Source organism: Chroicocephalus ridibundus, chromosome 2 (genome assembly GCF_963924245.1).
Source record: "Chroicocephalus ridibundus chromosome 2, bChrRid1.1, whole genome shotgun sequence".
In the NCBI taxonomy this organism is placed as follows: Eukaryota; Metazoa; Chordata; class Aves; order Charadriiformes; family Laridae; genus Chroicocephalus; species Chroicocephalus ridibundus.
This window is the reverse complement of record NC_086285.1, coordinates 75,881,323-75,908,227: the sequence shown is the minus strand read 5'-3', so window position 1 is coordinate 75,908,227 and position 26,905 is coordinate 75,881,323. Positions and strand designations below refer to the sequence as shown.

General features: G+C 40.6%; 1 protein-coding gene across 1 annotated transcript; it reads right to left on the bottom strand.

Moving 5' to 3' along the window:
- Positions 1 to 316: 316 nt before the first annotated feature.
- On the bottom strand, positions 317 to 26,590 carry TXNDC5 (thioredoxin domain containing 5). The gene is made up of 10 exons (XM_063325939.1): positions 26,264 to 26,590; positions 21,050 to 21,199; positions 18,181 to 18,286; positions 16,774 to 16,870; positions 14,311 to 14,426; positions 12,008 to 12,094; positions 8,892 to 9,032; positions 5,986 to 6,068; positions 2,627 to 2,756; positions 317 to 1,999 (listed from the first exon to the last, which is right to left on the bottom strand). The coding sequence occupies exons 1-10, from the start codon at positions 26,500 to 26,502 to the stop codon at positions 1,877 to 1,879; spliced, it is 1,272 nt and encodes a 423-aa protein (XP_063182009.1). The 5' UTR covers positions 26,503 to 26,590; the 3' UTR covers positions 317 to 1,876.
- Between the last annotated feature and the right edge of the window lie 315 nt (positions 26,591 to 26,905).

Genomic DNA, 26,905 nt, shown 5'->3' with positions numbered 1-26,905 from the left:
AGAATGTCAACAACATATGCAAGTCTTTGGCCAACCTCTCCCCTTCAACGCACGCAACTAAAACTGGTATAAAGGATACATTCACAGTGTAGCCACAGTTTGTCTAGCAGAAGCTAATAGCAAATTGTTTTGGTCAATATTAAACTTGTATTAAATGCACTTACCTCTAATTCTTGCATTTAAAAGGCTTCTTGTAAATACAAGCTATAATTTATTGCACTTGTCACTGTATATTCATTGTGCTGTATCATTTATAGAAAGACTGCTTTTTAAAAAAGTTTTTATTTAGAAAAATCTCAGTGTAAACAATTGTACCACTTTGATTTTATACAAGAAACTCATGAGATTGTGCTTCACTAGAAAGTTGTTAAAAACATGATAATAAAGGCTTCCTTTAAGGCAGAAGTATATACATTGATCTAATACATCTGCCAGTACAACACTTAGCTTTCACTGTGGCTTTTTCACCCTTACATATTTTTAGATTGAACAGAATCAAAAGCTCTGGACAGACAGTGAAGTGAAGTACCAGGAGAAATTCACTGATTTAAAAGTTCATTGCTGTTTTGCCTTTTTTTTTTTTAAAAAAAAAAAAAAACAACCAACCAACAACCTACTCCATATGATGGACAAAAATCAGCATCTTGACAGATTAGTCAAATTAGCCTGTAGCCATCCTCATTCCATGAGTTTCTGTGCACACGAGACGGCAGAATTCAGTCCTTGGTTTGCTGTTGTCTTTGTATCATGACAGTCTCTGCAGTGTAAATTCTTTGGCTTTCAGTTATGTCTGATGTGGAACATCTTATGCACCAAAGAACAGATCCATATTATAATCCAAGGCACCACAGAGTGCATGGTCCTAGCATTCAAACTTATCAACACTTACAGCTTGGAAAAAGGTTAAGGCTCAAGAAAGGTGGGGAACTATTTTATGCTACTGTAGAACAGCTGAATGGAAAAAAAAATTAAACATTGTACTACTTGTTATTCTCTAAGTACTCTGAGTAAGGAGCAGGTCAGCACAAAGTCTGGATTCAGGCGAGGGTAGGAAATGCACGTCATCAGCTCTGAAGTCTAACTGATCATTTAATATTAACGGAGCAGTTATAATAGCGCCTATTCACTTTGGCTCTATATAAGTAGAGCATAGTTACTTCTCTGGAGCTGGACGGAAGCAGCCTACGAAAATCCACCTGACACATGTACACTATGGCATCGGTAATGTTCAGGCACGTGTTACAGTACCATCACTTTCATTATGGCTAGACCTCCCACGCGGAGAGGATTAACAGGAAACAACCAGCTCATGGTGGCTTGGTATCTTCCAAAGGTGTGTGTGTTTTCAACCTCCCGTGACTTTCCATTTCTTAACCAGTAGCTATATTAAGACAAATAGGGTTTCAAGTACAGTTGTAGAGGCAAAAGTGACTCAACACAGCTGTAGCTTTTACCTTTCTAGTAATGGTAGGCAGTTTGTGAGGATTACACTTTAACCAAATCTAGCCTGAAGACAAAAATATTCTACTGGTGCCCTTAAGCTGGTTTTCTTAATGTATTTTAGTCTCAAAGGAAACCATTTACACTTCATTGCGGAAACGCAGAAATGCAGCAATACTACCAATGCTGAAAATACTCTCAATTTGCACAGTAACTACTTGTTAGTTTTCCTTCGTACACAGGGTAGCGTGCCTTTAACACACACACAGAGGGAAGACACCAATGTTTAGTACATTCAATTTCCTAAAAACAAACACAAAAAAAAATGCCCTAATCCCCACCCATACCCCCAAGTACACTATTTGAAAATTAGCAATGATTGAAATCCCTCAGCTACTGTACAAAGACAGCCAGGGATGGAGCATCCAGACTTTTATTACAATTCATCCCTTGCCTGACGCAAGACAAAGCTATGCAGTGATTCAAGGTCTCTCGTCCCATTGTGTTCACTGACTTTCTTTCCACCTCGGAAAAGCAGGAGTGTAGGATAACCCCGTACCTTCAAAAGACACACACACAAAAAAGAAACTTGTTACTAATGTCAAAACTCACAGATATTTTTTTGCTTGTATTTACCTGACTCTGAAAAGCCACCAAACCCCTCTAAAACAGTAAGCCATTTTAATTTAAAAAAAAACAAACCACAAACCCAAACACTGCACTAGAACTTCCAATGCCAACCTCCAATTTCTGAACATCTGTAAGTGAATGGGATAATACATGTTCCTTTAGGTTCTTCCACCAGCAGCTGGGAATGGCAGCTCCAGCGCTGTCTTCTGTTGTCTGCCTACCAGCACCAAAAGACATCTTTTTTTTCCCTCTAGGAACAGAACTTTGCATCAGCTACCACAAGATTGCTTTGGTGCTTTCACAGAGGGAGGCTTCTTAAATTAGGGACTGCTTCAGCTTTATCCACTAATGAGAATGACCAAGTCTGAACAAACAGTCTAGGAAAGAAACGGTGTCACCAGGTGCTGCTCTGAACCACCTCTTTTTTGGCTAATGGAGAACACAGCTGCACTGTCACCAGGCTCCCGCAATGCAGCGGCCAGCTCAGCTGCACGCTGGAGCCTCTAATATTTGGTACACAATACTGTCCCGTTCATTTCAGATCTTTCACACTTACAGAAAATCTGTTGCAGACGTTACGTTCCACAGTGCAGTCTACTTCTGCTATTTTGACATCAGTCAAACCTGGAAATTGCTCTTTGGCAAGATTCTCCCAAGTTGGAGCCAAGTTCTTACAGTGACCACACCTAGAAACAAGAGAGAGAGATTTGTTTAGCAGATACACCTTCCAGTTTATCTCTACTGTCTTGCTGCAATAGCTGTAAGTTTAACTAGCTGCCTTTCCTATCCCCTAATGATTTCAACTCCCTTGCACTATAATGTCAGTAAATGAGCTAAGAAAAGGAGTGATTTTATGTAAGTTAAGCACTGAAGTAGTTTCTGGCCTTCGTTAGTCTCGTTTGGAATGGTATTCTGGATGTCAGTGCATTAACATTTTACCCTACAGAGGAATATGAAGCCGAATAAAGATGACTGCAGAGAATGTTTAAATGAAAAAGGAAGACTGCTTAGAAACAAAAATGTTTTAAGTAAGCGAGGCATAGAATGTCTGTAGTGCAAAATAAGTTTTCAGGTAGCGTATACCACTTACGCTAAAGCTACGTAGCCCATGTTTAATTATTTAAATGATATTTTAATTTCCCTATTAAATTTCTTCCAGTTCATAATGGCCGCCTCGACCAATGCAGCATCTCCCAGTGTTGGAAACTCAATTTTAATACAGGCATTTATCAACACAGATTCTGTTTTTATGAAACACTCCATTAATTTAACGCACTTTTTCACTGACGGTACTTTGAAGTTTAACCACTACCACTGTACTTTCAGGTAGATCTGCAATGGAATTGTTTGAAAGTCAATAAGCTTCACTTAGCAGATGGCAAAAAAAAAAATATATCAGGCCCTATTCTAATGTGCATTAAATAGAGAATCATTCCAATTATATCATCAATAACACCAAAAAGCCTATTTCTATTTTATTCCCTTATGTCTCTACAGTAACTTGAGAATGCGGTCTCAAGAGTACACACAATGAAACACTAGTGTCAAGAGAGAAAACGATACTGTAAAATGGCAGGAACTATAGTAAAGTATTAATTTTGTTTATATTTTGAACTTGGCTTAGCCAAGTTCATAACTTGAACTTCTTACTGCCTTCAAGAAGAATTCCCAAAGCACTTTAGACTTTAAAGCTGCGTTGCTCATTCTATTCTAACCCAGCTGCACCTTAATTGGGTTATTAAAACAGCCCCGTAATTGCCTTGAGGCTGGATCAGGACATTTACAAAAATAATGAGAGATGTCTCTGCAAAAGTTTTCTTAATACAAGCCAGTGTATACTTAAACCACCTTGTTAATACACAGTGACAGTATAAAAGCATTTCTGACCATGCACAAAACCTACTAGAACAGGATGATTTTATGCTTACTATGCAAGTTAACATTAATATTTATCCAAAACTAACTGAAAGACAGAACTAGCAAGCAACATAATAGCATTTGCTGAGCCCTACATAAGCTAATCCACTTGGAAGAGAAAAAGGTCATTTATATGCAGAGCACTACAACTGTATACATAAGCCTGACTTTCAGAGCCAAAACTAGGATACCAGCTACATAAATATAGGAAGTATTTTCCTAAACGGTGGCTTTCAGAGAATTGCAGCCAGGGAGCACCCACTGATTTAAGAACTTGACCCTCTGCATCCTGAACCACCATTTCTCAGCCTGCCGTCCAACACTGATGGTATCTGTGAGATCCAGCAGCACCCCATTAGAATCTCATGAGATGAGGAGATAGCTGACATGCAGTATTATTAAGAAAAGTTAATTAAAAAGGGAGCATTTCTTTATCTCAAACTTTTCCAGAAAAAGTTTCTCAGATAATGAACTACTACATATGCCAAGCAGCCCTGGGTTCAGAAATCAGACTAGAAGCTGCTTTGTGCACAGGTGTAAACTGAATTTACCAGCCAGTTCTGTTGGTGGCGTAGTAGCACAGGCACAGATTCAATCTCAGTCCCTCACAGTGCACAGAGAGGATAAAGGGAGTGAAGAACGAGCCGTAAACGTGAAGGGGTGTTTGTGTATATGTATGGGCAGGGTATTTCTTAACACGGTGGTGGCAGATGCTTGCCCACATCCAAAAGCAGATCTTTCAGATGTAAGAGCACATAGAAGTGGCTCTCAAGCAACAAACCACACTGTGGTAAAAAGAGGGTGACAACACTGGAAGAGATTGCATCATTGAGATTATGTAAAACGAAGCTTTCTCTGATACTTCTTGCCTACAATAAGAAACACATTCATCCCTACTGACAAAGTATTTGGATACTCCTGAGCACATTTAAATACGAGTTGCATTTGCTTGTGTTGCTTTGTAGTGGTGACCTTTTACCACCACAAACAAAAAGATCTTTATATATTTTATATACTGCATTAATGGAATGGCTAGCGGTGAAATCAGAGATGTGTTGTCTTTCACACAGTGAAGTACAGCTTAATTTTCATCTCTCTCCCTACACTAGGCTTCCTTCTTTTGGCTAAGAGACTGCGCAATGGATGAGAATGATGGCATGCAAGTTTCATTAAATTCAGTCCAGGCACAAATAAGATGAAGTCTATAAACCAGAGGGGGAAATGTAAAACTCTCTCTTTGTCTCAGAAAGGGAATAGTAAGAAAAGGGGGAAAATACCTGTTCTATGAATTTGTAATACTGAGGTCTTATCCCAGCTCAAGTCCCAGGCTCCGCTGAATAGGCCAATAATGGCAGATGCCAGATAGGACATTACTTTTTTTTCCCAGTGCTTTCCATTGGGTGTTGACACATACACCATCTGCATTGCACACTGCTACCTTGGGCCACTATAAGAACATATTCCATGGAATATACTCGTAAGAACATCTCAGAACTGTCACTTGTGCCAATTAGTGTTTTGTCAGTTATTTGAAGAGCTGATAATTATCCATAGCTCTACAGTCTGTACCAAATCCCAGGTGCTCAGATGAGGCTTCCAAGAGAGGTTGGTTGTGGCAGGAAAGGACCCAAGGCCAGTATGCTCTCCTTTCTCAACTCTGGTGATGCACTCCCCTCACCTTACCCTAACCAAGGGACAGAAGCACACCAAGCCTGCAAAGAAAGCTTCACTCTCCTTGTTCCTCAGCATTACAAGGAAGGTGACACAATAAAGCTTCTCTGTCAGCCTTTCCACAGAGAAGCATCCCAAGAAAGCTAAAACAGATTGAGCTTTTTTGCTGTAACTCTTGCCAACACACACATTCTTCATTCAGTTAATTCACGTTTTAGATCCAAACAAATACAGCACTACACGCAACTCACAAGACCGACAGCAACTAATGCACTGACAGCTTAGCCCAGCAATAATCCTGAACAGCAACAGGTGCAAACTTCTTACCATGGAGCATAGAACTTAATAAAGGTGATCCCCCGAGCAATGGTTGCATCAAAGTCTTTTTCAGAGAGAGAGAGCACTGCAGCCTGTTAAAAACAAACAAAAATAAAAGTGTCAAAAAAAGGCAAAACTCAAACTGGAAAAGATAATACTATTGATAATATAAACAAAAGTAGCAGCAGCACACCTCACTTTTACCCCCTTACAGCAGGAAAGTAGCTGCTCTCCTCCCCTAGACAGATGTAGAGAAATGCATATTTCACGCTCAATCTCATCCATAATTGGAGAAACAAAACATCCCTATTTTCAGGGGATTTGCCTGTATCCAAGTTTTTCACTTTCATTTTAATACGCTGTCATGCAAATGCTTCGAGGAACAACCCTGAGAGGAGTTGGCTTAAAGCACGTAATGGCCATCTGAGAGTTTGATGAGGTATTCAAGGCATACTAGTGATGTCTTGACAGCTGTTCTCCCTCTGCTATATTCACGTGTTGCCTACACAGAAAAAAAACTGTTACCAGAAACATGTATTTGCCTGTCAAGAGGACATCACTACACCACACTTGAATGGACGCCAGGAAGAATTTTTACTCCTGATAACATCAGAAGCAATGGCGTGGGAATGACGGGAGGAGAGCATATTGCTTACAGACAGTCTCGTATGAGAGCACAGAACCATAACAAGGTTCATTTGTTGTGGGAGACTCTTAAGGGTGGGAGGGATTAAAAAAAAAAAAATACATCTCATGCCTATAAAAGCTTCAAATTCAAATGAAAGCAAAAGAAAAACAAGAGTGCAACTGACAGCACTACCAATTCTACTTTACATCCAGTAAGTCTTATGAAGAGAAGCCAAACAGAAACTTGAAATTACAAATTACCCAGTACCTTTAAACATTTCTGTAACTGTTAGTTCATGAAATTATTTCATTAAGTTGAAGTGTTATTACCCCTAAAGAATTATTCAGAAATTAGAAATTATACTCTCTAATTATTAAATAATTGCAAATAATTAAATGAAGAAAAAATGAGCAGTAAGTACATATTCTTCTATTCTGAATTTCCTAAATGGATATCTAACACAGATGTTCCAAACATCATTTGCAATCTAAGATACCAAATCTGAAAACCTCATAAATAACTTCTTCCCCATGATACACACAGCAAAACAAATTTTAAAGATCTGCAGATTACTATCAGAATAGCAATGCGAACTATATAACCACAAAAATAAGTTTAGTATCAGATAGCTCAATTTTAGCTTGGTTTCTTAAGAAAAAGCGTCTTATGCAATCACATAATCTGAGCATTTGATGGTCACTCTACCATAAGGAAGACCATAAGTAGCAACGTCTGGCAGGAGAGAAGTCTCACGGACATAGAAGTACAGCTTCCGTGAAAGGGCTGACAAGTACTCGGCCCATGTAAGCCATGGGGGAATCCACGCAGGGGCTCAACATTGGGACACAAATTTGGAGTCAGAACTCATTGGTTTTGCTGCCTGTGGTACCAGCTGGGGGCTGCTGATGGTAAATGTAGTCAGTGTTTGCTGGCTATGTGGGCTAGCTAGCCCCTTGTTTCAAAATTCACGAAAACAAAACCAGAACCAAGGTGTCTGAAGAAAAGTGACCAAGAAATGGTGGCATCCAAAGCTGCAATGTAAAGTTACAAGGACGAACTGAGTCCTACACTGTGTCTACTATTATTTGGCCAAAAAAAATCCCCCACAATCCTTTCCTGTTTGTATGTGTGCTGATGCATGCAAGGCATAAGTGGGAATTTGCATCACATGTGGTTTGTGTTATTTCTATAAAAATAGAAAGACAACTAATTATTTTCTGCATTGTACTAACACCAACTTGTTAGGATCTTCCAAATATGAAGTCAATTTAAAAAAAAATAATAAAAATTTGAGGGGTATGAGAATTGCAAATCTATGTTGTCTGTAGTGTTTGGTAAGCCACTTTATGCAAGATGAGCAATGCTGCTAGAAAAGTCAACTGGGAAGGTAATATTCTCCTGTGAGAAGCTGCATATAAACTGTATTTATATTAATAATATTGATGCTTTTTAATTACGTAAGTTCATTCTACATCACAAGGGAGTGTAAATCACCGTCCCTTATTTCCTAGGCAGAATTATGTTTTCCACATTTTGTGAAAAAGTATGCTTGAAAACCATCCCTAATTTCTCAACTTCACCAATTTTACATTCAGCTACAAGAAAAATGACAAACGAAATACCAAAGTGATTAAAAAAACCCAGAAAACTAAATGACATAAAGCACAACTATGCAAAGGTGATAAAAGTTGTTCCTGTCAATTCCTTGGCAACATTCATAACCTCTGTAGCCCCTACAGCCAGGATTGGAATAAGCCTCCAAACCTGAGGACTTTTCTTGTCACAGGACACGTTATCTTGCCACATTTAGATCAGTCTTCATAATATTTGCTTGTTTGTTGTTTCTGTTTAAGTATGGGACCCTGGATTTTTTTAGGGGCTTAGCAGCGTGGGCCATCCTCCTGGGTTCAAGTGAGGATCTTGCAAGAAACGTTCATCTCCACAGCAATGAAATATGCTGTCATACAGACAGAAGTGCCAGCAGTTCCGCAGACCAAAAGAGACCACACTTATGCCGCTCTATCTAAACAACTTATTGTCACCATAAAAAAGGAGCCAGATTTTTTTTTTCCTTCTCCAATTCACCAGGTTAGTAAAAGTATCACTAGGATTTATGGTTTGACTCCACTCATTAATTACTAAAAAAATAGCCAGGAAAGTATTTGGTAGAGTTTGCATCTAGAAACTGTCGAGCTATCAGAGAGAGAGAAACAGATGGAAGACTCAGACAGGCTGCAGAAACAGTTTAAACACTTTTAACACCGCTGCAGAGTGCGGGAGCACTTACCTCAACACGGGTGGGTTCTGCGGGTGGCTGTGGGACTTCAGCGGGTTTGTCTGCTGGTGGTTCTTTCACAGAGCTCTGTAGTTGGGAATCCACATATTCCTTTAAGGAATCGAAGTCCCTCTTCCCTTTGTACTGGTCACCCTACAATTATCAAATAGTTTGTTCAAGTGTGTATATGCAGTTAATCTAGCAAATAAATAATTACCAGAAAAACGTAAGATTGCCAAGTGTAAGCATATTCATAATAAATATGATTATCTAGTCGTTAAACCTCTCCATGGCATTCCATTCACTCCATGTTTTCAGGATTTGCCATAGATTCTTCTGTACCAAAAGGGAATAATCTAAAATCTCCTTCAAATTAAAGGTATTTTAGAAATGCAGAGGGAAATTTTGGAAGCTTTTCCACTTTGACCTGCATCTCTCACTCCGGTCAGCATTTTCAACATTTTGGTTTTCTGAACCTAAAGCTATTGCAAGGAACAATAAAATACCCATCACTGTTTGGTGGTGGTCTCTGTTACCATAAGAGCTCTGGCCAGTGCTTTTACAGGGCCGAAAGGCTTGACTTGCATGTCGCCTGACTACACAATCGCTCCTCTGGCCCACACACTTGTCACACATCCTCAGAAAAGCCAAACAGTAAGGCAATGCTCTCTGAGTGCCTAAGTTCATCTGGAAGCAAGAGACAACAGCTGCCTGCCGTGGGGAAGGCACTTCCAACAGCAGCACCACTCTCACCAAAATTAAGTCATATTTTTGAATCTGCACGTAAAGCCCTCAACCAGCTAGATCTTCAAGAAGCCACAGTGTGCCTTAGATGCTTCCCCATATCTCAGGTACTTTCATAACTCTAGAGAACAAGACATCAGAGCACCTCTGAGCAGTTTCTAGTCTCAAATCCACTGCTGGCCTTCTCCAAACCGTCTCTTGCATGATTGCCCTAAGCGCTCCCTACAAAAATTAGTACTAATTTCTGTGTTCACAAGAGAGATCATCACTTCAAGACACTACATATCCATTTTGGATAGAATTTTTGAGTTTCGGTACCATGAGGTGTGGGCTACAAGATGTATCTCCTCTCACAGATGAGGAATACTCTTCAAGAAACAGCCTACAATCTTCCATACGTTGGAAGGAAGAACAGACACCTGTTCAACTACTTCCTATATCTTTGGAACTCTTTCTGCACATTTTCTTTCTTTTGTCATTGATAATGTTACTTTTAACTATAGCCACTTTCCCCACACTGGATCTAAATCCCAAAGGAATTAATCTAAGATGATGCAAGAAGCCTGTACCTGCTGGTTTGTACCCATTTCAGCAGGGCAGGGTCAGTGCCCATTCATTTCTCACAGGGTTTCTGCTGCATCTAACCAAGAGGGATGGTGCCATGACAGACTTCAGTTATGACAAAGGGGATGATGGTATTACAGACCACAAAGCTGGGGGGCTGAAGCAGTTGTCCTCCTCCTTCCCCTGCTTACTCACAGCATAATAGCAGCCAGAGAGATTTCCAGGAATTTCTGGGTTGGATTACTGGAAAGTTGTTGGGGTTGTTTTGTGTGTTTTTTTTTTTTTTAAATATATTGTATCAGCCCACAAAGGAACACGCGATTCTGGTGGCAGTATGCCACCAGGGAATACCACACTGCCAATGGAGAAAAGCCAGTTTGATGTCAACAGAAATTTATTGCTCAGACTAATGGCCAAGATTCAGCTTTACCAAATACAACAGCAGTGATCTGACTTTTTCTTTCACCGCACTCTTGAGTTAAATAACTCCAAACAACTCAAACTTCAGTAATTACAAATGGTCAAAAAAAAAAAAAAAAAAAAGTCGATCTGGGTTGTTGAGAAAAACAACAGCTAGCTTTTCTAGATCAAGACAGTATGGTTCTGGCAACGTATCTTGCCATCTGTAGCTATCTAAAAAATAAAAATAAAGCAGGTGGAAAACCATTCTGGAGTTACAGCAGAACACTTCCCATTCTTTTGACTCACGCCATATAGAGACAAAGGTTTAATTAACTGAAAATACCTCTAACCTTGGACATGCCACCATGTTTGACTTGAGCACTCCCTCCACTTCCAGTTCTGCTTCTGACATGTGCCAGGCACCGCTGCTCGAGCACTAACAAGGCTGTGTATATCCTGTGTGTATCAGGTTGGGATTCAAAAATCCAGGTGCTGCTTCATTTCAGTTCCCTGGAGTGTCTGATATCAAACCTCACATGCGCTGGTACGTGCGTATGGACACTTTCTCTTTAGAGCGTCAGAAAAGTGCCTCAAGTGACAGACACTAAACTGGACTGAGTAGCAAAGCTTAGATCTCTGATACTGTAGATGTTCAAAAAAAGGAATGCAAGATGAGTGGGGCAAAAACCCCAAACCCCTCAAAATTTAATGGGTAAAAGCTGAAAGAGGAGTCCTGCATTCTCCACTTGCAGACCTATTTTTAATATCCATTTAATACATTTAATCTATCTTGAAAGTGTGAAACATATGATAAGTAACACTACTATTTATAATATGTTTATTTGCTGCTGTTCATGTACATGGTACATTTTACTTCCCCCCATAACTTCAGAATATTGTTATTCTTTGAATTGCTACAAGGAAAGACGTCAACTGGGCCCACAGGACTCTCAATCACAGTGTCAGATGAAGCGTTCAGGTTTATAAGAAGGAAAACTTTCATCACTCAGACATCACTCAGCAGATCGGCACCACCTACAGATGAGAACCTTCTGATACACATTGTGAAAATTACATACTTATTATTTCTATTTCATCCATGGTTTTGTGTTCCATAGAAGGTAAGGCACTAAGATAAAGTAAACCTTGAATCCTCTCACACAGTAGCATAATTGGAGACACTACTTACAGACTTATGAAGATCATACCAGTTATCTGCAGAGCACAAAGAGCAAAAAACTTTATCTGTGGATGAAATATACCTCTTCCAGTACCTGACTGAACCTCCAACATCTTTTGTCTCACAAGCAGACTTTCGTATACACCCACTTGATCTTTTTTCCCCCGGGATGCCAAGCATAGTCCAAGTGTTATCCAACAAAAAATAGTCTGATCTCTTGCTGAGCTTGCAGACTCACCTTTTCACCATTCCTAAACCAGAGGAGTGTAGGATAGCCACGAACTTGGGTTTCAGAGCAGACTTCATAGTGTTGGGTACAGTCGACCTATATTTTGAAAAAAAATATATAAACCATTCAGTGCATAAAATAAACATAGAACCAGTATCATAGCCTCCCTTATGTTTAAAATCTCAGAAAAAACACAGAACAAGCAATACATGGCTTGGCAAAACTCAGTACCAACTACTGTCTTAAGAATGGTTATATCTGCCTTCCAAACAGTGGTTTGGTTGTATAACTGGGAGGCTGCACGTTTGATTTTTTTTTAGGAGGGATCAGGGATGGAGGATAGAAGGTAGTAGTAGCAGTTACAAAGAACAATGAAGACATAATTAAATATTCCAATTTAAAAGTACTTGGTATTCTTAGTGAATAAAATCACTGCATGGACAATAAGACACAAAATGCTAATGTGAGAGAGCTTTAAAATGAAGATACGTTGGCTCATCCATTTTTTAAATGACTACTCTTTAAAGACTTCAGAAGACATGTCAACAGCTAGCAAGGTAACTTTACTTCATGGGAAGTTCCAAGTGCACAGCAACATTCAATTCTAATACATCATAAACCAATCTGTAAATTTATTAGTTTATAATCTTTTTTTGAATCAGGAAAAAAAAAAAAGATAACTTAAGCATTGCAGCCTTTGCTCGACACTGCACTTGGATTTTGAATTTTACATTAGAAACACTTTGCTCCAGATCACTGGAGATCAATTCTAAAGACTAAACAGCATCCTGCCAGTAGGTATCATTGCCGTTAAGACACTATTCCCCCAGATCACACAAAGGTCATGGTTCAACCGTCTTAGAAACAGTTGTGTTCCCTGTTTACTTACAGATTTACAATCTTAGCCAAGACATGTTTCAAATAGCTTCACAAGGTATACAGTTACACAAAATTGACTAGGTATGGAGACAAATAGCCACTATCAATAATAGTAACTGCGAACATGACAGACAACTGAATAAAACAAATTTTGGAAATTTTAATTTTTCAATTTATTTTTCTCTAGGTATCAGAGAATGTTAACTTCAAGAAGATACTTAAGCTAAGCAAAGATTTTATCAGACAGCAAGCAAGGTTCTCAAAAAGTAAATCAGCAGATGCAACATTTGGTACAGACAGCATCAAAGGAGCAATAGCCTCTGATATTTTATTCTCAGAGGGAATCTAATTTTATATCCACCAGGTCTCAAATTTTTGTATATATATGTCTTCTCTAAATTTCAACTATGCTGACAACTATGCTGTTCTGTATATCTACAGCATACCCGAATTTGCAAGTTTTCAAAAGCATTAAAAATAATAATAAAAAAAAAAAAAACAAAGTCAAACTCATGACCCCTAGTAACAGCTGAAAGTGCTGTGAGGGCAGAGGCAGGGGAGACAGCTTGGGGTTTGTCCCTCTGAAGGGCTGGCAACACTGCTACTTGTTACACAGTCTTTCACATCAGTGGAACTGATCTGAAAGCTTAAGGACATGGAAGTTGAGTCCGGTCAGTTTTCCACCGTTGGCAAATACAAAGGGATTCATATCATGAGCCACCTGGACTTAGGTATGGGTCAGCAAATAAAGCCAGTAACTGCAATTGCCAGACCACCTCCATACCTCTGCACGGAAGTCACTCCACGTACAAGTAACAAGCTCCCATGGTAAATACACCACAGAACCTGGTTATCAACCCTAAGGGAAATAGTAAAGCAGGACAAGATATCAGTTTTTAAGGTAGAAGACCCCCTGAAACCTTTAGAAAGCTCTATGGGGGTAAAGAGGAAGAAAGAAAAAAACCCCAGCCTAACCAAGAAATAATTCATCATAATGAGCCCTGTAGATCTAAAGCTTGCTAAGGAATCCAGCACTGTAAAGAGCAAATCAGAAGTCACTTTCCCATTCAAAATAAATACTGAAGTCTATCAAGTTCTAACAAAGGGGAAGCATAATAAAAAAACCAAATCTCAAAATGTTATTCCCTGCATCTGAAGTATTAGACTTATTCCCAGCTCTCTCTGAAACACAGGGAGCTAGCTGTGTTTCTAGCATGTCCTTCCTTAAAATGAGGGAGTCCTGTCAAGTGTGGATGTGGGGGAAAAAAGATAACCATCCCCAAATAAAAATAGAAACTATGACTATAAAAGGATTTAAGAGGTGACAAACAAAACAACTGTTATTTGCAAATCACAGTATGAAAAGCTTAACACTTGGCTGAAACATTCATTCACACAAAACACATTTTTCAGGGTAAGAGCACTTCACCTACCTTGCCAATCTTGACAGCTTCCGAATGCTCAAAGGCTTGAGCCAGCTGTTCCCAGGTTGGGGCCAAAGCCTTGCAATGACCACACCAAGGGGCAAAGAATTTGATAAAGTGATTACCTTTTAAGTCAAAGAAAAAAAAAAAAAAAAGATTTAACTCATTTGGAATGAATTTGGCTGCAATTTAAGACTAGGTACTAATCTCAGACTGCAAATTTATCATGGTATTTCCTGAGTTAAAGATAGGAAACACTGTGAATCAAAGGCCAGGACAGAATACTTCAGCAATTAGGTTTTTAATGCTGTATGCAGTCCCACAGTGTTGCCAATTTCCCTGAAAATCCAAACAGCTTCACAACCTCAAGCCACCAAATGAGATTATTAAACCTGATATTTTTAACCTAACCATTTGCTACAATGTCTAATTCTATCATGTCAATCACTTGCCCTGTTACAGAGTAGAAAGAACCAAGGAACATGCATTTATCACAACATAAATGAAACTAAGTATTAGACTTCAACTTAAACATTCCTTAGGAATGGCCACTGCGTTAAATCCATGAGCTACCTAAATAATTTTGTTCAGCTTTCTACTCTTCTTCTGCCCTGCTCTTTGTATTTTCATGTCAACTATTCAGAAATCCATGCCTTTAGTAGATTTTTGCAGTAGAGTGTGTCTGTACTATCTGCTACTAATATTTAGTTTAAAAGTATAACCTTAATTGCAGAATACGAGAATATGTAATTTCCTTCAATTAAGATTACTATTAATACAAGATGCTGCACGCTTTTGCACACATCAAGGCAATGCTCTGTGAATACGAAATAAAAATGAACTTAATTAAAACAAGGAAAAAAATCAAACTGAATTGAAGGAAATGCTAGCAACTGGAGGAAAGCTCATTTTAAGAGAATTATTCATAATCCTTTGAAGACTGCTTTGGGGCTGATATTACTAGAATTCATTTCTAGTTTGAGGGCTTGTTCACAAAAGGAGGTCAGAGGAAAGACATCACAAAATAACTAGGAAAATCAAACTGCAGTAGTAGTGTACTCTAACTTGCCTGGTCTGCACATGGAAGACTTTCAAACTGATGGACATGCTTTGCTTTGGTTAAGTAAACTGCACACTGAAATTTCTCATGAATTAATCAGAACATCTAGTCAAAATCAGCTATTTTATACCACATACTCTAATGTGCTCTCCTCCCTGATAGAAAAAAAAAAAAATTCTTTTTTGCCCTAGAGTACAAAAAAGGTAAAGGGAGACTTTTTAAGAAAAAAAGTCAACCTTCCAGCCGGAACTGCTCAGCCTCCTACTAAATCTAAGCACTGAACTTCTTGTAAGTGAAGTCAAGAGGGGACAACAGCTTTACAGATGATCATAAACCTGCTCAACCATCAGGTATGACCAGGAGAATGTCTCCTCTATGAATGCCAACGGATATATAATAAAAATATTAAAACATTTACACATACACTAAACTTAACTATCTTCTCAGACTGTAAAGTTGTTTAATGCTTAGCATCTCCCTGACAGCTTAGAGAATCCATGAAGAATTTCGATGTAATTCTATATTAAGCCACACAGGCTGGGAAATTTTAAGTTAGCTGCACACACACACAAAAATCTTTTACACTTGAAAACATTTCTAATCAGTTAATGGTTACTTTATGAAGCTCTAGGATCTGCCTCACTGGTGCTATCACATGGGCACAAATAGTTAATTTAATCCAGGCTTTGTTTTTAGGAAAACAGCTAGAGATGGTAGGCTCATCTGTTGGTATGGCAGCCCGAAGTCTGTATTCTAAGATAATGCTCATTCTTTAAAAAACCCACCATGTGGAGGGTGAAATTTCACATGTTATGTATCACTCCTGGCATTAATTCTAAATCTTTTAGACAAAATATTTTTCTAAAATGGCCAAACAGGTGAAGTGTTTTGCCCACGTTAAATTCTGGAGGAAGGAAGCTAAACAATATCAAATAAGGGGCCAGACTGGAGCGGGATGGGGGCAGTAAGGAGGAAGCGGGTGGATTATATTTATCCAGAACGGCAGCCTGGGAGCAAGAACAAGCCAGCACCTAGGGAAAGAGGAAACAGTACTTGCAAAAACACAAAGTGAGTGGCAAGACTGTGACTGAGCAAGCAACTCAGGGAAAGAGACAGTTTAGTCGAGCAAGCCCCACTCGCTTCTTCCATGCGATGTGAGGCCCTAGTTTTATTGCCTTCTGACTGGAGTGCTGCTTTTAAAGTTTCTCATGGTGTGCAATATGGAATTAAACTACTGCATTTTTATACATTCTGTAGTTTCATCCTTTTTCACTAGGTATTACTGGAAAATAGAAGTGTGGAGGGTGGAGGAGGTACCTTGAAAACTAATATTTCTACTGCAGACTTCCCACTAGTCATGTCTCTGTAAGCAAGTATCTCATGCTTATAAAAAAAAAAACCAAAACAGTTACCTTCTGCTATGTGCATCTTGAAATTGTCTGCTGAGAGTTCATACATTCCCTGCTTAGGTTCAGGGGCTTTTGGTGGTTCCACATCAGTTTCTGAATCCTATCAATGAGAAAAATTAACTTTCATTGTCTTGTGCAGTAAATACATAATATTTCATTGCATCCCACCATTCTGTGGTAGTGTTACAAACCCTGTACTCTGCAGTTTTAAATTCCTAAAGCAGTGTTCTTATTTAGCTTAATTTAGGTATCTAATCTTTCCTAACAAACAACTACTTGAACGCAAAACATGAAAAAGACTACCACACAGAAAAGAGCTATCACAGTCTTTGGAATAACAGAGTCTTTCACTGTACTGTAGTATAGTCATAGAGTGCAGTAACTGCTATGGCATTTATCACATCCCCATATATTAATATGCTTAGATTACACAGCAGCTCCTCCATAGCATCACACATCAGCCACATCTGCCGTCATACCAGTTTCAGTGGTCATTGGGCTACTTAAAAATAGCTGGTGAAAAAGCTATTTTCTGCTCCCCTAATGACAGAAAGTGGGACCTAATGACTCCAATGAAGGCAACAACAATGGGAAAAGAGCAAACACTTTTTAGGTATAACTTGCAGGAAACCCATTACGACTTCAGCAAAAGCAAGTCCCTACTTTCTAGATACCAGGGTCAGAGCTGAAAAGATTTTTTCTTTTTTTTTTTTTTTTTTTTTTTTTAGAACTTCGAAGTACATTTCTTCAAATAGTTTAGCATTTAATGTTTAATTACTTAAAATACCATGTTTATTTAAATATAATCATGTTATAACTGCGGTTCAGCAACCACTAAAGCTTTATCTTGACTAGAAGCAGCAATCACAAATTTAATTTAGGCAAGGCTTGGATACCATATATAAGTGCTACCCCTAAACTCAAGGGTTTTCCTTGAGTTATCGGCTAGTAAAGTTAAGCCAGTTATTTAAAACTCTTTGTTTAGGCTACAACATTACCAGATAATAACTGAGCTAAAGATGGCATCCATATTTTAAGAGATAATTAAGCCCAACACAAATGCAATTTATAACATATTATACCTCAATTGCTTTTCTTATTCTAGAAACCTATGGCCTACAAGTGTCAACTGAATTGACATTAAGAATTGCATCTTAAAATGTCAGAAAGCTAAACATTAAAAACTGCATTATGTACTGTAGTTTTAAATACAGGAAACAAAGGGCAGGTCACAGGATGACAGTTTTAATTACTATTCTGACTTATGTGGAAGCTGTTCCATATTGTTATTGCCACCTGACTTTTATTCTCAGGAGCATATTTCCTCCTGGAAAATGAAACCTAACTTATAGAAATGACAGATAAGCAAGTCTGCAGAAGGGAATATTTCCTCATTTCCTTTTCACTTACAGCTGGTTCCTCATTTAGTTTCTCCAACATCCAGTTTTCCAGTGCTTGGAAGTCCCTAGGGCCTTGGTATTTCAGAGGTTCTTGTCCCGGTTTAAGCAGCTTCAGGCTGAAGGATCAAAATGTAGAAAAGAGTGAGGCAAAAATTTTCACATAGGAAACATTCTTGGAAAGCCAACACGCTTTGCTAATCCACAGCAATGCAGCTCAGACTGCAATAACAGCTCTCTTGATTATTAACATCAGCATCGGCATCTCCCTCAACTTAAAGGGTCATGGCTAGAACTTTTTCATTCCCATGTAAGCTTTTAAAGATTTTTAAAACAGCAAAAAGAAATACTATATTAAAAATCAACACAGCGTAATGTCACTTTGATCAATAAGCAAGAGCAACTAAAACATTGCAGCATTCAGTTCTAAGGTTAATCATTCATTATGCCTATTAATCCTATTTCAGTTTGTCAAAAGGCATCAATTTTGTTTTGTTCACTTCTTTCCGTCACCAAAGGAAAAATATCCAATGCTTATTTTCCCAGGAATTTCTTTCTCACATTTCGTTTCCTGACTGCTCTTGGAATGTAGGACTTTTCATGTGGTATTAAACTGATAAAAAACATGCTGAAACAAGTCAACAGGACAAGGAGATAAGCAGCTGCTTGTAGGGATTCAAGACTTCATGATTTTAACATTTAATAATTGCTATCAAAACTTCTCCATAAACTACTTAAAGCTTCTACTAGTAAATATTTATGTTAAAATTGGAAATATATTTGGTAAAGGGACAATATCAACTTCTGACCTAGTCTTATCTTTTAAAGCAAATCGTAGTTTCAATTACTACTGTCACCTGGCTCTTGATTCCCCTTACCAAGCTGTCATTTAGTACTGTTTTTTCTTTTTCTTGAAATGTTTTTCTCTCTCTTCTTGCTCCCCAGTTGGAAAAAAATGAACATATGAAAGTGTTGAAAAACCACATAATGCAAATACATTCAAAAGAGATAGGAGCTCCCACTGTCTTTTCTATTTAAGGTATTCTTGAATGTTCCTTGTGATGATAGAAAGTCAAAATTTTGGCACGGGGAGGGGAAGCAACTCATAATAAGAGGGAAACAACAAAAACGAAACAGAACATCTAAAATACATCTCACAGCAATAATTCTGAAGAGTAACAAGAAAAAAAAAAGATATCAGCTTAAAGAGCCAGCTGCACTTTATTTTCTTCAAATGAGGGTAAGTTTTCTCTAGTTTAGTTGAAAGAGTATTTTGCAGCACCAAATAATCCTGCAACAACTGTACTAAAGAGTGCAGAGACCTGCTCAGCCAGTTTTACTCCCAGAGGGATGGAAAGGGGATGCAGCCTTTCCTTTGACGGGTGTTTAGAAAAGCATTGTAGGGACCAGCACATCCTGGACTTGCAATAATTCCTCTGTGCCCGAGGAAGCTGTGAAATTTCCCTTGCTGGAGGTTTTAAAAACAGGCCAGTTAAAAAATGACCCACACAGGAAGAGAACTGATACCATGAATTCCCCTTCATCTCTATATTTCTATAAGTAGCAGACTGTCTTATCATTTATACTTTTCAAGTAGAGGAAAGCAAGCACTAACTATTCCTAGATATTCCATGACTTTAAAGGGAGGGGGGAAGCAATTACACATCCTTTTTTTTTTTTTCTTATTCAAAATCTCTGCCACTCTTTCTATTTTACAAGGAACAGCACCATCATGTAATCTATTCAAACATACAAAGATGACCAACGCTAACTTTTGGGGATATTAAAATAGAGTTATAATATTCATTGCTTCTTGGTATTTCTAGTGGAACTTAGCCACAAACTGCCCTTAAGGACAATTCCTATTTCAACAAGGACTTTGCTGTTTATAACTCTCGACTTCTACTCAGTCACACTCATCTGCGTCAAAGTGCATGCAGCCAGTAGTGTATGTCAAGTTCAGGCTGCTGCTGGGGTCAGCCGTAACACTAGACAAAGTGAGCAAAGGGAAGGAAACTGAAAAATACAGGCTGTGGAAGGGCCACAGATGATTACATTCTCCACTTATCCCCACTAAGATGAGTAATTAGTAAAGCAGTTGAAAAGATCCCATCTGTTTTTGCAAGAAGCTTTAACGAAGACACGAGTGAAAAAAATCCCTTTGCTCCCTTTTGGCATCTAAAAAGGGAGCATGCGTACCTAACCCAAAAGCACTCTCCAGCCTGACCTCTCATCGATACTCTAGATCATGTTCTGCCTACCAAAGCCAAGGTAGTAAGGCATACATCCTTTGTAACAGGGTAAGTTTAACAAACCTTAAACCCCAAATGAATTTCTCCTAGACCAATATAAGCAAAATTATCTAGAAAAAGTCTGTACCACATCACCACTGCTATGCTAAGTGATACTATTAATTTGTCGTTTTATGAGCACCAAGTTCACTCAAAAATGTTAAGAGATCACCTATACATTAATTATGAATGGCGCAGTATACTGATGAACTTGTGACAAGTTATTTTTAAAAGTACGGTTACCAGAGACCAGATCTATCATGCATATCAAAGCTGTATAATATACTGTTGCTTGAGAAAGAGGTACTCTCAGAAAAAAAAAAACTACAATTCTGGGCTTCATTTAAACACAGCTATCTTCCAAGACACAAAATAGTTTATTTAAAAAAATTAAATAATAAAAGAGTAAGAGTAGTATGTATTGCACGATACTTGGCAACATGGTAAAAAAGCTTAAAATGAACATATGAGGTCCAAAGGGCTACAAAGAAACCCACCAAAAAATATAGCTCAGAAGTTAGCTTCAACAAATTGGCAGAGGATCATGGAAAACTGAAAAAGAAATAGGAGCAGACATCCTTTTATACTTACGTAGGGTATCCTCGAACGCCAAATTCAGAGCACAGTGGAGTGTCTGTAGTACAATCCACTTTAACAACATAGACCTGTGGGTTTTCCATGTTGTTGTATTTATCTCCCAAATCATTCCAAGTTGGCTGGAGACGCTGACAATGTCCACACCTGTGACAGAAGAAACAAGATATTTGCGTAATCGTTGCTTATGTTTAGAGGGGAATGAATTTATGGAAAAGACATAACCAGAACGGTCAGAGATTTTCATAAATTTACAAGTAGCTAAGTCTGAAAGCTTCCATACTGCAGCACTGCTACGCTAAGCAACAGTGAATACTATTAGGTATCGTAGGACGCTGCAAACACATCTCATGTACAAATTGTCAAGAGATGAGAACTTCTTGCTACTATCTTTTTGCATGACAAAGCCTACTGAACACCCCCTGAACTTAGTAAGGCTATTGAGAGTTTGTCTTCCAGCCTTCTAGAAAAATCCTGAGAGGCTGTCTAGCTTCTTTCTGCTCTAACATTTCAAAATACTGTGTATTTTAGCAGAAGGCAAGAAGACAATGGTTTCTAGCCTCTTTGTAAGGTCATTTGTGTTTGCGTGCATCACAGGACTTGTAACTCATGAGTCATGAAACACATCAGGACTGATTTCTGAACAGGGTTTCTCAAAACCCTCCCATAATGTGCTTTGCCCCAGCAGCACACTATCAACTAATTATATCTGCATATACACAGAAAACTGGCCTCATATGGTTGCTATAACACCAGCTCACCAAGAGTAGAAAATGGCTATTATTCTTATTGTTTTTCTAGTCGTTCCAATCATTATAGCAATACCTTATTCCTGTAACTACAATGAAAAATTTTAAGGAATGGATTTTCATTTCTCTTTAATGGCTGCCTTTGCCAACCCTGCAAGGCATCTAAAAATACATAATTGGATTAACAGAAAACATTCTCAACCTCACAGTATGAAAGCTCTTATTGCCCTTGGCATGACTTAGACAGTGTACTTGGTAAGTAACAATTAAAACACCATTACGACTTTGGAGAAAGTTGCTCCAATTTAAAACATTTTCATTTATACAACTGGTTTAAGTCCACTTGTAGACATGCTGCAAGGATTCACACATTTCCAGGTATCCTGATATCATTAAGGCAAAAAAAATAACCTTGAGATTTACTTTACGCTAAAGAACATCTTCTGACCTTAATACAGTCCTGTTACAGTCAGCTGCAGTGGGTGACACATACTCCCACTATGTGGGGGAATACGACCTCCCATATGATCTTCTTCTGAATTGTCATGGCGAAGGGATACGATGTGTTATTACTAAAACTAAATATTCTTTAAATACTTAACTTCGGTCTGAAGTCCCTCCATAGTCAACTCTTTCGTGGAGCTTGAATTAAGAGGAGGATTTTGGATTCCCTGGTCCCTTCCCCTAGCAGCTATGAGTATTTTAAACACTGAATGAATACTGACTGGTGTTAAAGAACAGAGCATGGAAAACTAGGTAAGGCAATCTCATGTAATTAACCTGCTGTTTTTTAAGCACAGAACAGAGCTGCCTTGTCCATATTTAACACTGTAATCTCTGCTATACACACAAAGTTCCCCTTTCCCTCCCTTCTTCAGATTCTATGAGCTAAAATTAAAAATAAAGCAGGACAAATGCTCATATCTGAATCAGTAATCAACTAGTTAGTCAGTCCTAGTTTTCATAGAAATTCAGTGTTACATAGAAGGAAACATAAGACAAGACAGTCCCCAAAACACTTCTTCTGAAATTCATAAGGTGTAGCTGCAGAATATGTAAAACCAGAGAAGTCAAAAATAAAAAGGGCAAGACCATGCAATATCACATGCCTCTCTCAGCCCCATGTACCCACACAGTGTTTCATTGCTACCACTCCACATTACATCAGCGGGGCTGGAGAAGCAGCCTGTTCTACCACTGGGGACGGTGGAGACCTGGGTGTCAATAAGGAGCCCTGCTCTTTCTTCCCTGCAGGGGCTAGGAAGGTGCAAGCATTCACAAGCTCTGTTTACAAACATAAATGAAGAGCCAAAAGAGACTAACAAGGCTGTGGGAAAGATCCACCTTTCCGAAAATAAAAAATAAAACAACTTCTTGTACACCACTTACATCAGGAGGTACGGGTGAAAGGATGCTATTTTTAAGAATTTGCAGATAGGTTGCCCATTTTAACTCTGAGCAACCGTGTGCCACAAGTGCTCGTGCCTGGAGATTATTTTGCTGTGGCAGTATCTATAGAGTACCAGGCTACTCTACCACACACTGACAGGTCAGTGCTCCTTCCACCGCATCAGCACTTCTCACATGCAAAACTGGATGGCGGACTTCCTGGGCAATGACAAGGGGGATGTAAAGGTACATAAGACCATACATGTCACAACTGCAGTTACTGATAAGCCCTCTGCAGTCAGTGAAGAACACAGACATTTCTGGAGGCCACCAGCAGAGCCTGAGCTCTGGAGCTAGCAAGGGCGGCTCCACAGCAAGCTATGATTGAAATCATTATCCAATTAAAAACATTGGTAGACCCTGGGGTAGACAGGTATAACGGTACAAGCAGCACAGGACCAGTCTCACTCTGAACAAAAGAATCCACCTAAGGCAAAATCCAGTCAACAGAGTTCAGTTCAACAGCAACAAACCCTGGTGATCAAATCTGCTTTAGCTCAGTGGACTTCCAGAGGTTCACTAAGAGACCACATATGTTGAAAAGATCTGTAACAGTCAAAATAACGCAATGAAACTACTTGTTTGAAATTCCTTCCAACTAAGAAACCAGGGGAACCCCCTTCCTCTGTAGACACACAACTGACATGGCCAACACCCTAAGAATATCTAGTGCCACCAAGAGAGTAACCTGCCCATGGTTCTGTCCCTTGTCAAGTGTAGCTACCAAGGGGGACAGACGGATGATCAAAAACCTTACACATCTGATGGTAAATGACTTGGAATGCTCTCCTTTTGGAGTAGCCCACAACACTTAAAACAAATGTAGGACCTCATGTGTACTGCTGTTGTCTGGGAATGAAGCCCTCAGCAACATTTGTTTCGAGAATTCGGAAGAGAAGAGTTACAACAGCTCTGTCTAACCCAACTCTTACTGGTAACACTGATGACACATTAGCAGCATCCATAGCAATCTGAAAGACAATCCTAGCTGAACGTTGGGTTGTTTGCTAGGCTTCTCCCTTGTAACTGCAGGGAGCAGTGCCAAAACGCATGCCTCTATGAGAAGCATTAGGAGATTAGCACATTAACATCACCTAGGAACAGGGCAAGAGGCTCTAACATGGACTCCAGGGCTGCCAGGACTACTGGTGTGTATAAACACCTCTCTCAAGCATTTGGATATTTCCTTTGTCCTCTTCCCCTTGGACCCAAAACCTGGCCCTGTTGCTGCCTGTCAGGAGCCAGGAGTCCACACCAAAGGCCCTGAAGCCGAAATCTGGATGCTCTTCTCGCCCTTAGCAAGCTTCCTCCAGAGAAGCTGCAACAAGTCTGGGAAACGACACAGCTCCGTCACACTTGAGTTGGGCAGAGATCCTCATCCCTCCCAAGGGTGCAGCGTGGTCCAAGCTTGTAAGGCCAGCGCCCTCTTCGATGCAGGCTGAGGATGTGCAGCTAACGCTGTCCTCCGCAACAGCCCATTTGGCACGGGGTCTCCTGTGAAGACTGCGCCAAGATAAAAGCTCATCTGGTTTCAGGGATGCCTGTGAAACAGGCAGTCAAAGCTTGGACAGACACAGACATCATCATCTGGCAACAGAATAGAGCAGAAGCACTCCTGCTCTGCATGGGCATTGCTTAGGCCTTACAGCACTCTCAAGTGAAGGTCCTTCACTAGGAAGTCAGGCGTCCTCCGCTTTTCTGATCTTCGGAGAACAAAGGAAGGCCTCTGGTCTTTGAATCCTTTGCTTAACATTTTTGTACGGCACAAACAAGTCGATGTTAATAACAAAAAAAAGTAGTAGTTCCTCGGTTTTGGAAGGAAATCCTTTTCTGCTGTTGATTTCAAAGAGCGTCATGACTCACGTATGCCTAAATGGCACCATGTACCAACAGATAACTTAGGATCAAAACATAACTTTTGCATGTTGTTCCCTTAACTGTATTTTACCTAAATTTAAGAAAACTTGGAGAAAAAAACCTCAAACGAACAAACAACCCTAACAACAAAACTCCCAATAATCACTACTGGATATCAGTAAATCAGATAAAAAAGGGTAGGGGAAGAGATGAAGAAAAAAGAAGAATGTGAACAACCACTAGAAAGGCCCAGAGATAAGAAGTACCGTCCTCTTGACAGCTGTAACACCCAGCAAAGCCCTGTTCCCCCACTCTTCAACCATTTTTGTGTGAAACCTACTAATCCAGGACAAAAGGTCCTGGCAGGTCTCTTGCAAAGACTCTGAGAACTCTCCAGCTCTGCTACAACCACCTGCGGCCCCGGGGACACGGCACTATCGTTATACGGCTTTCGCTGCTCATTTATCTTTAAATTTCACAATGGCAAAGAGAATGTAACTTCTGCAATGAAAATATTCGTGAGACTGTGGGGGCACAGGGTTAAGTGATGGTCACCGAATCGCAACTACTGCCACGCATTCGGTCTCTTGGAGGAACGAGGTGAAGGAGAGCCCGGGGAGGGACAGCGAGAGCCGCCGGGGACAGGCTCCGGGCCGGCAGAAACCCCAGCAGAACCGGGTCCGCCCCGGCTTGCCCCCTCACTGCCCGGCGGGGTGACTTCACCCGCAGGCCCCAGGCGGGGGGGCTCTGCCGGCTGCCCACGCCCGCGGGGCCGCTCCGGCCGCCCGTGCTCCCCGCTGGCCCTCGGGGAAGCGGGCGGCCACGACGGGCCGGCCCGGGACTGCTGCAGCCCCCCACACGGCCAGCACGGCCGCGGAGGCCCGGGCCCGGCCCACGCCAGGCTTCAGCTCCCCCCGCGGCCCCGGCCCGGCGCTCCGCAGCCCCCGGCTGCCATTTAACGCCTGTGCCCCCCGCCACCCCCGGGGAAGGCGCCCGGCCCGGCCCCGGCTGCTGGGGCTCAGGGCGGCGCGACCCCGAGGCCTCCCCCCGCCGCCGCCGGCCCGGCCCGGCCGCCTCCCGCCGCCACGTCAACGTGGGAAGAGGCGGGCGAGGAGGGCGCCAGGCCGGGCCGGGCCCCGCCGCTCCGGATACCCACCACGGGGCGAAGAACATGACGAAGTGGGGGGCGGCGGCGGCGCCGTGCCGCAGCATCTCCGCGCTGTAGAGGTGCTTCCCGTGCGGGTCCGGCTCCCGCTCCCGATCCGCCGCCGGGCCCGCGTCCGGGGCCGGGCCCGGCTCCGGCTCAGCCCGCCCCGGCCGGCCGCAGAGCACGGGGCCGAGCACGGCCAAGGAGAGGAGACGCCACCAGGCCGGGCCGGAGCGGAGCGGAGCCATCGCAGCGGCCAGCGAGCCAGCGATCGGCCAAAACCCCGGGCGGCGGCGGCAGCGGCGCCGGCTGCCGCCTCCCCGCCCCGCCCCGCCCCGCCCCGCCCGGGCCGGGCCCCGCCCCCGCCCGCACCCAGCCGGGGACGCGCCGGGACCCCGGGCACACCCCCCCACTGCCCCTTTCTGGAAACAATAAATAAACAAATAAATATATTCTATATTACTTTATTTATATAGAAGATATAATGTTTAAGTTTATATATTATTTCAATATTTCTACATTAAATTATTAATCATTATAACACATTGCATGCAATATAAAAACATAACTATATATCATTTTATATAATACATATAGCATATTATATATAATGTATCATATATATAATTATACATTGTTGTTATACATAAA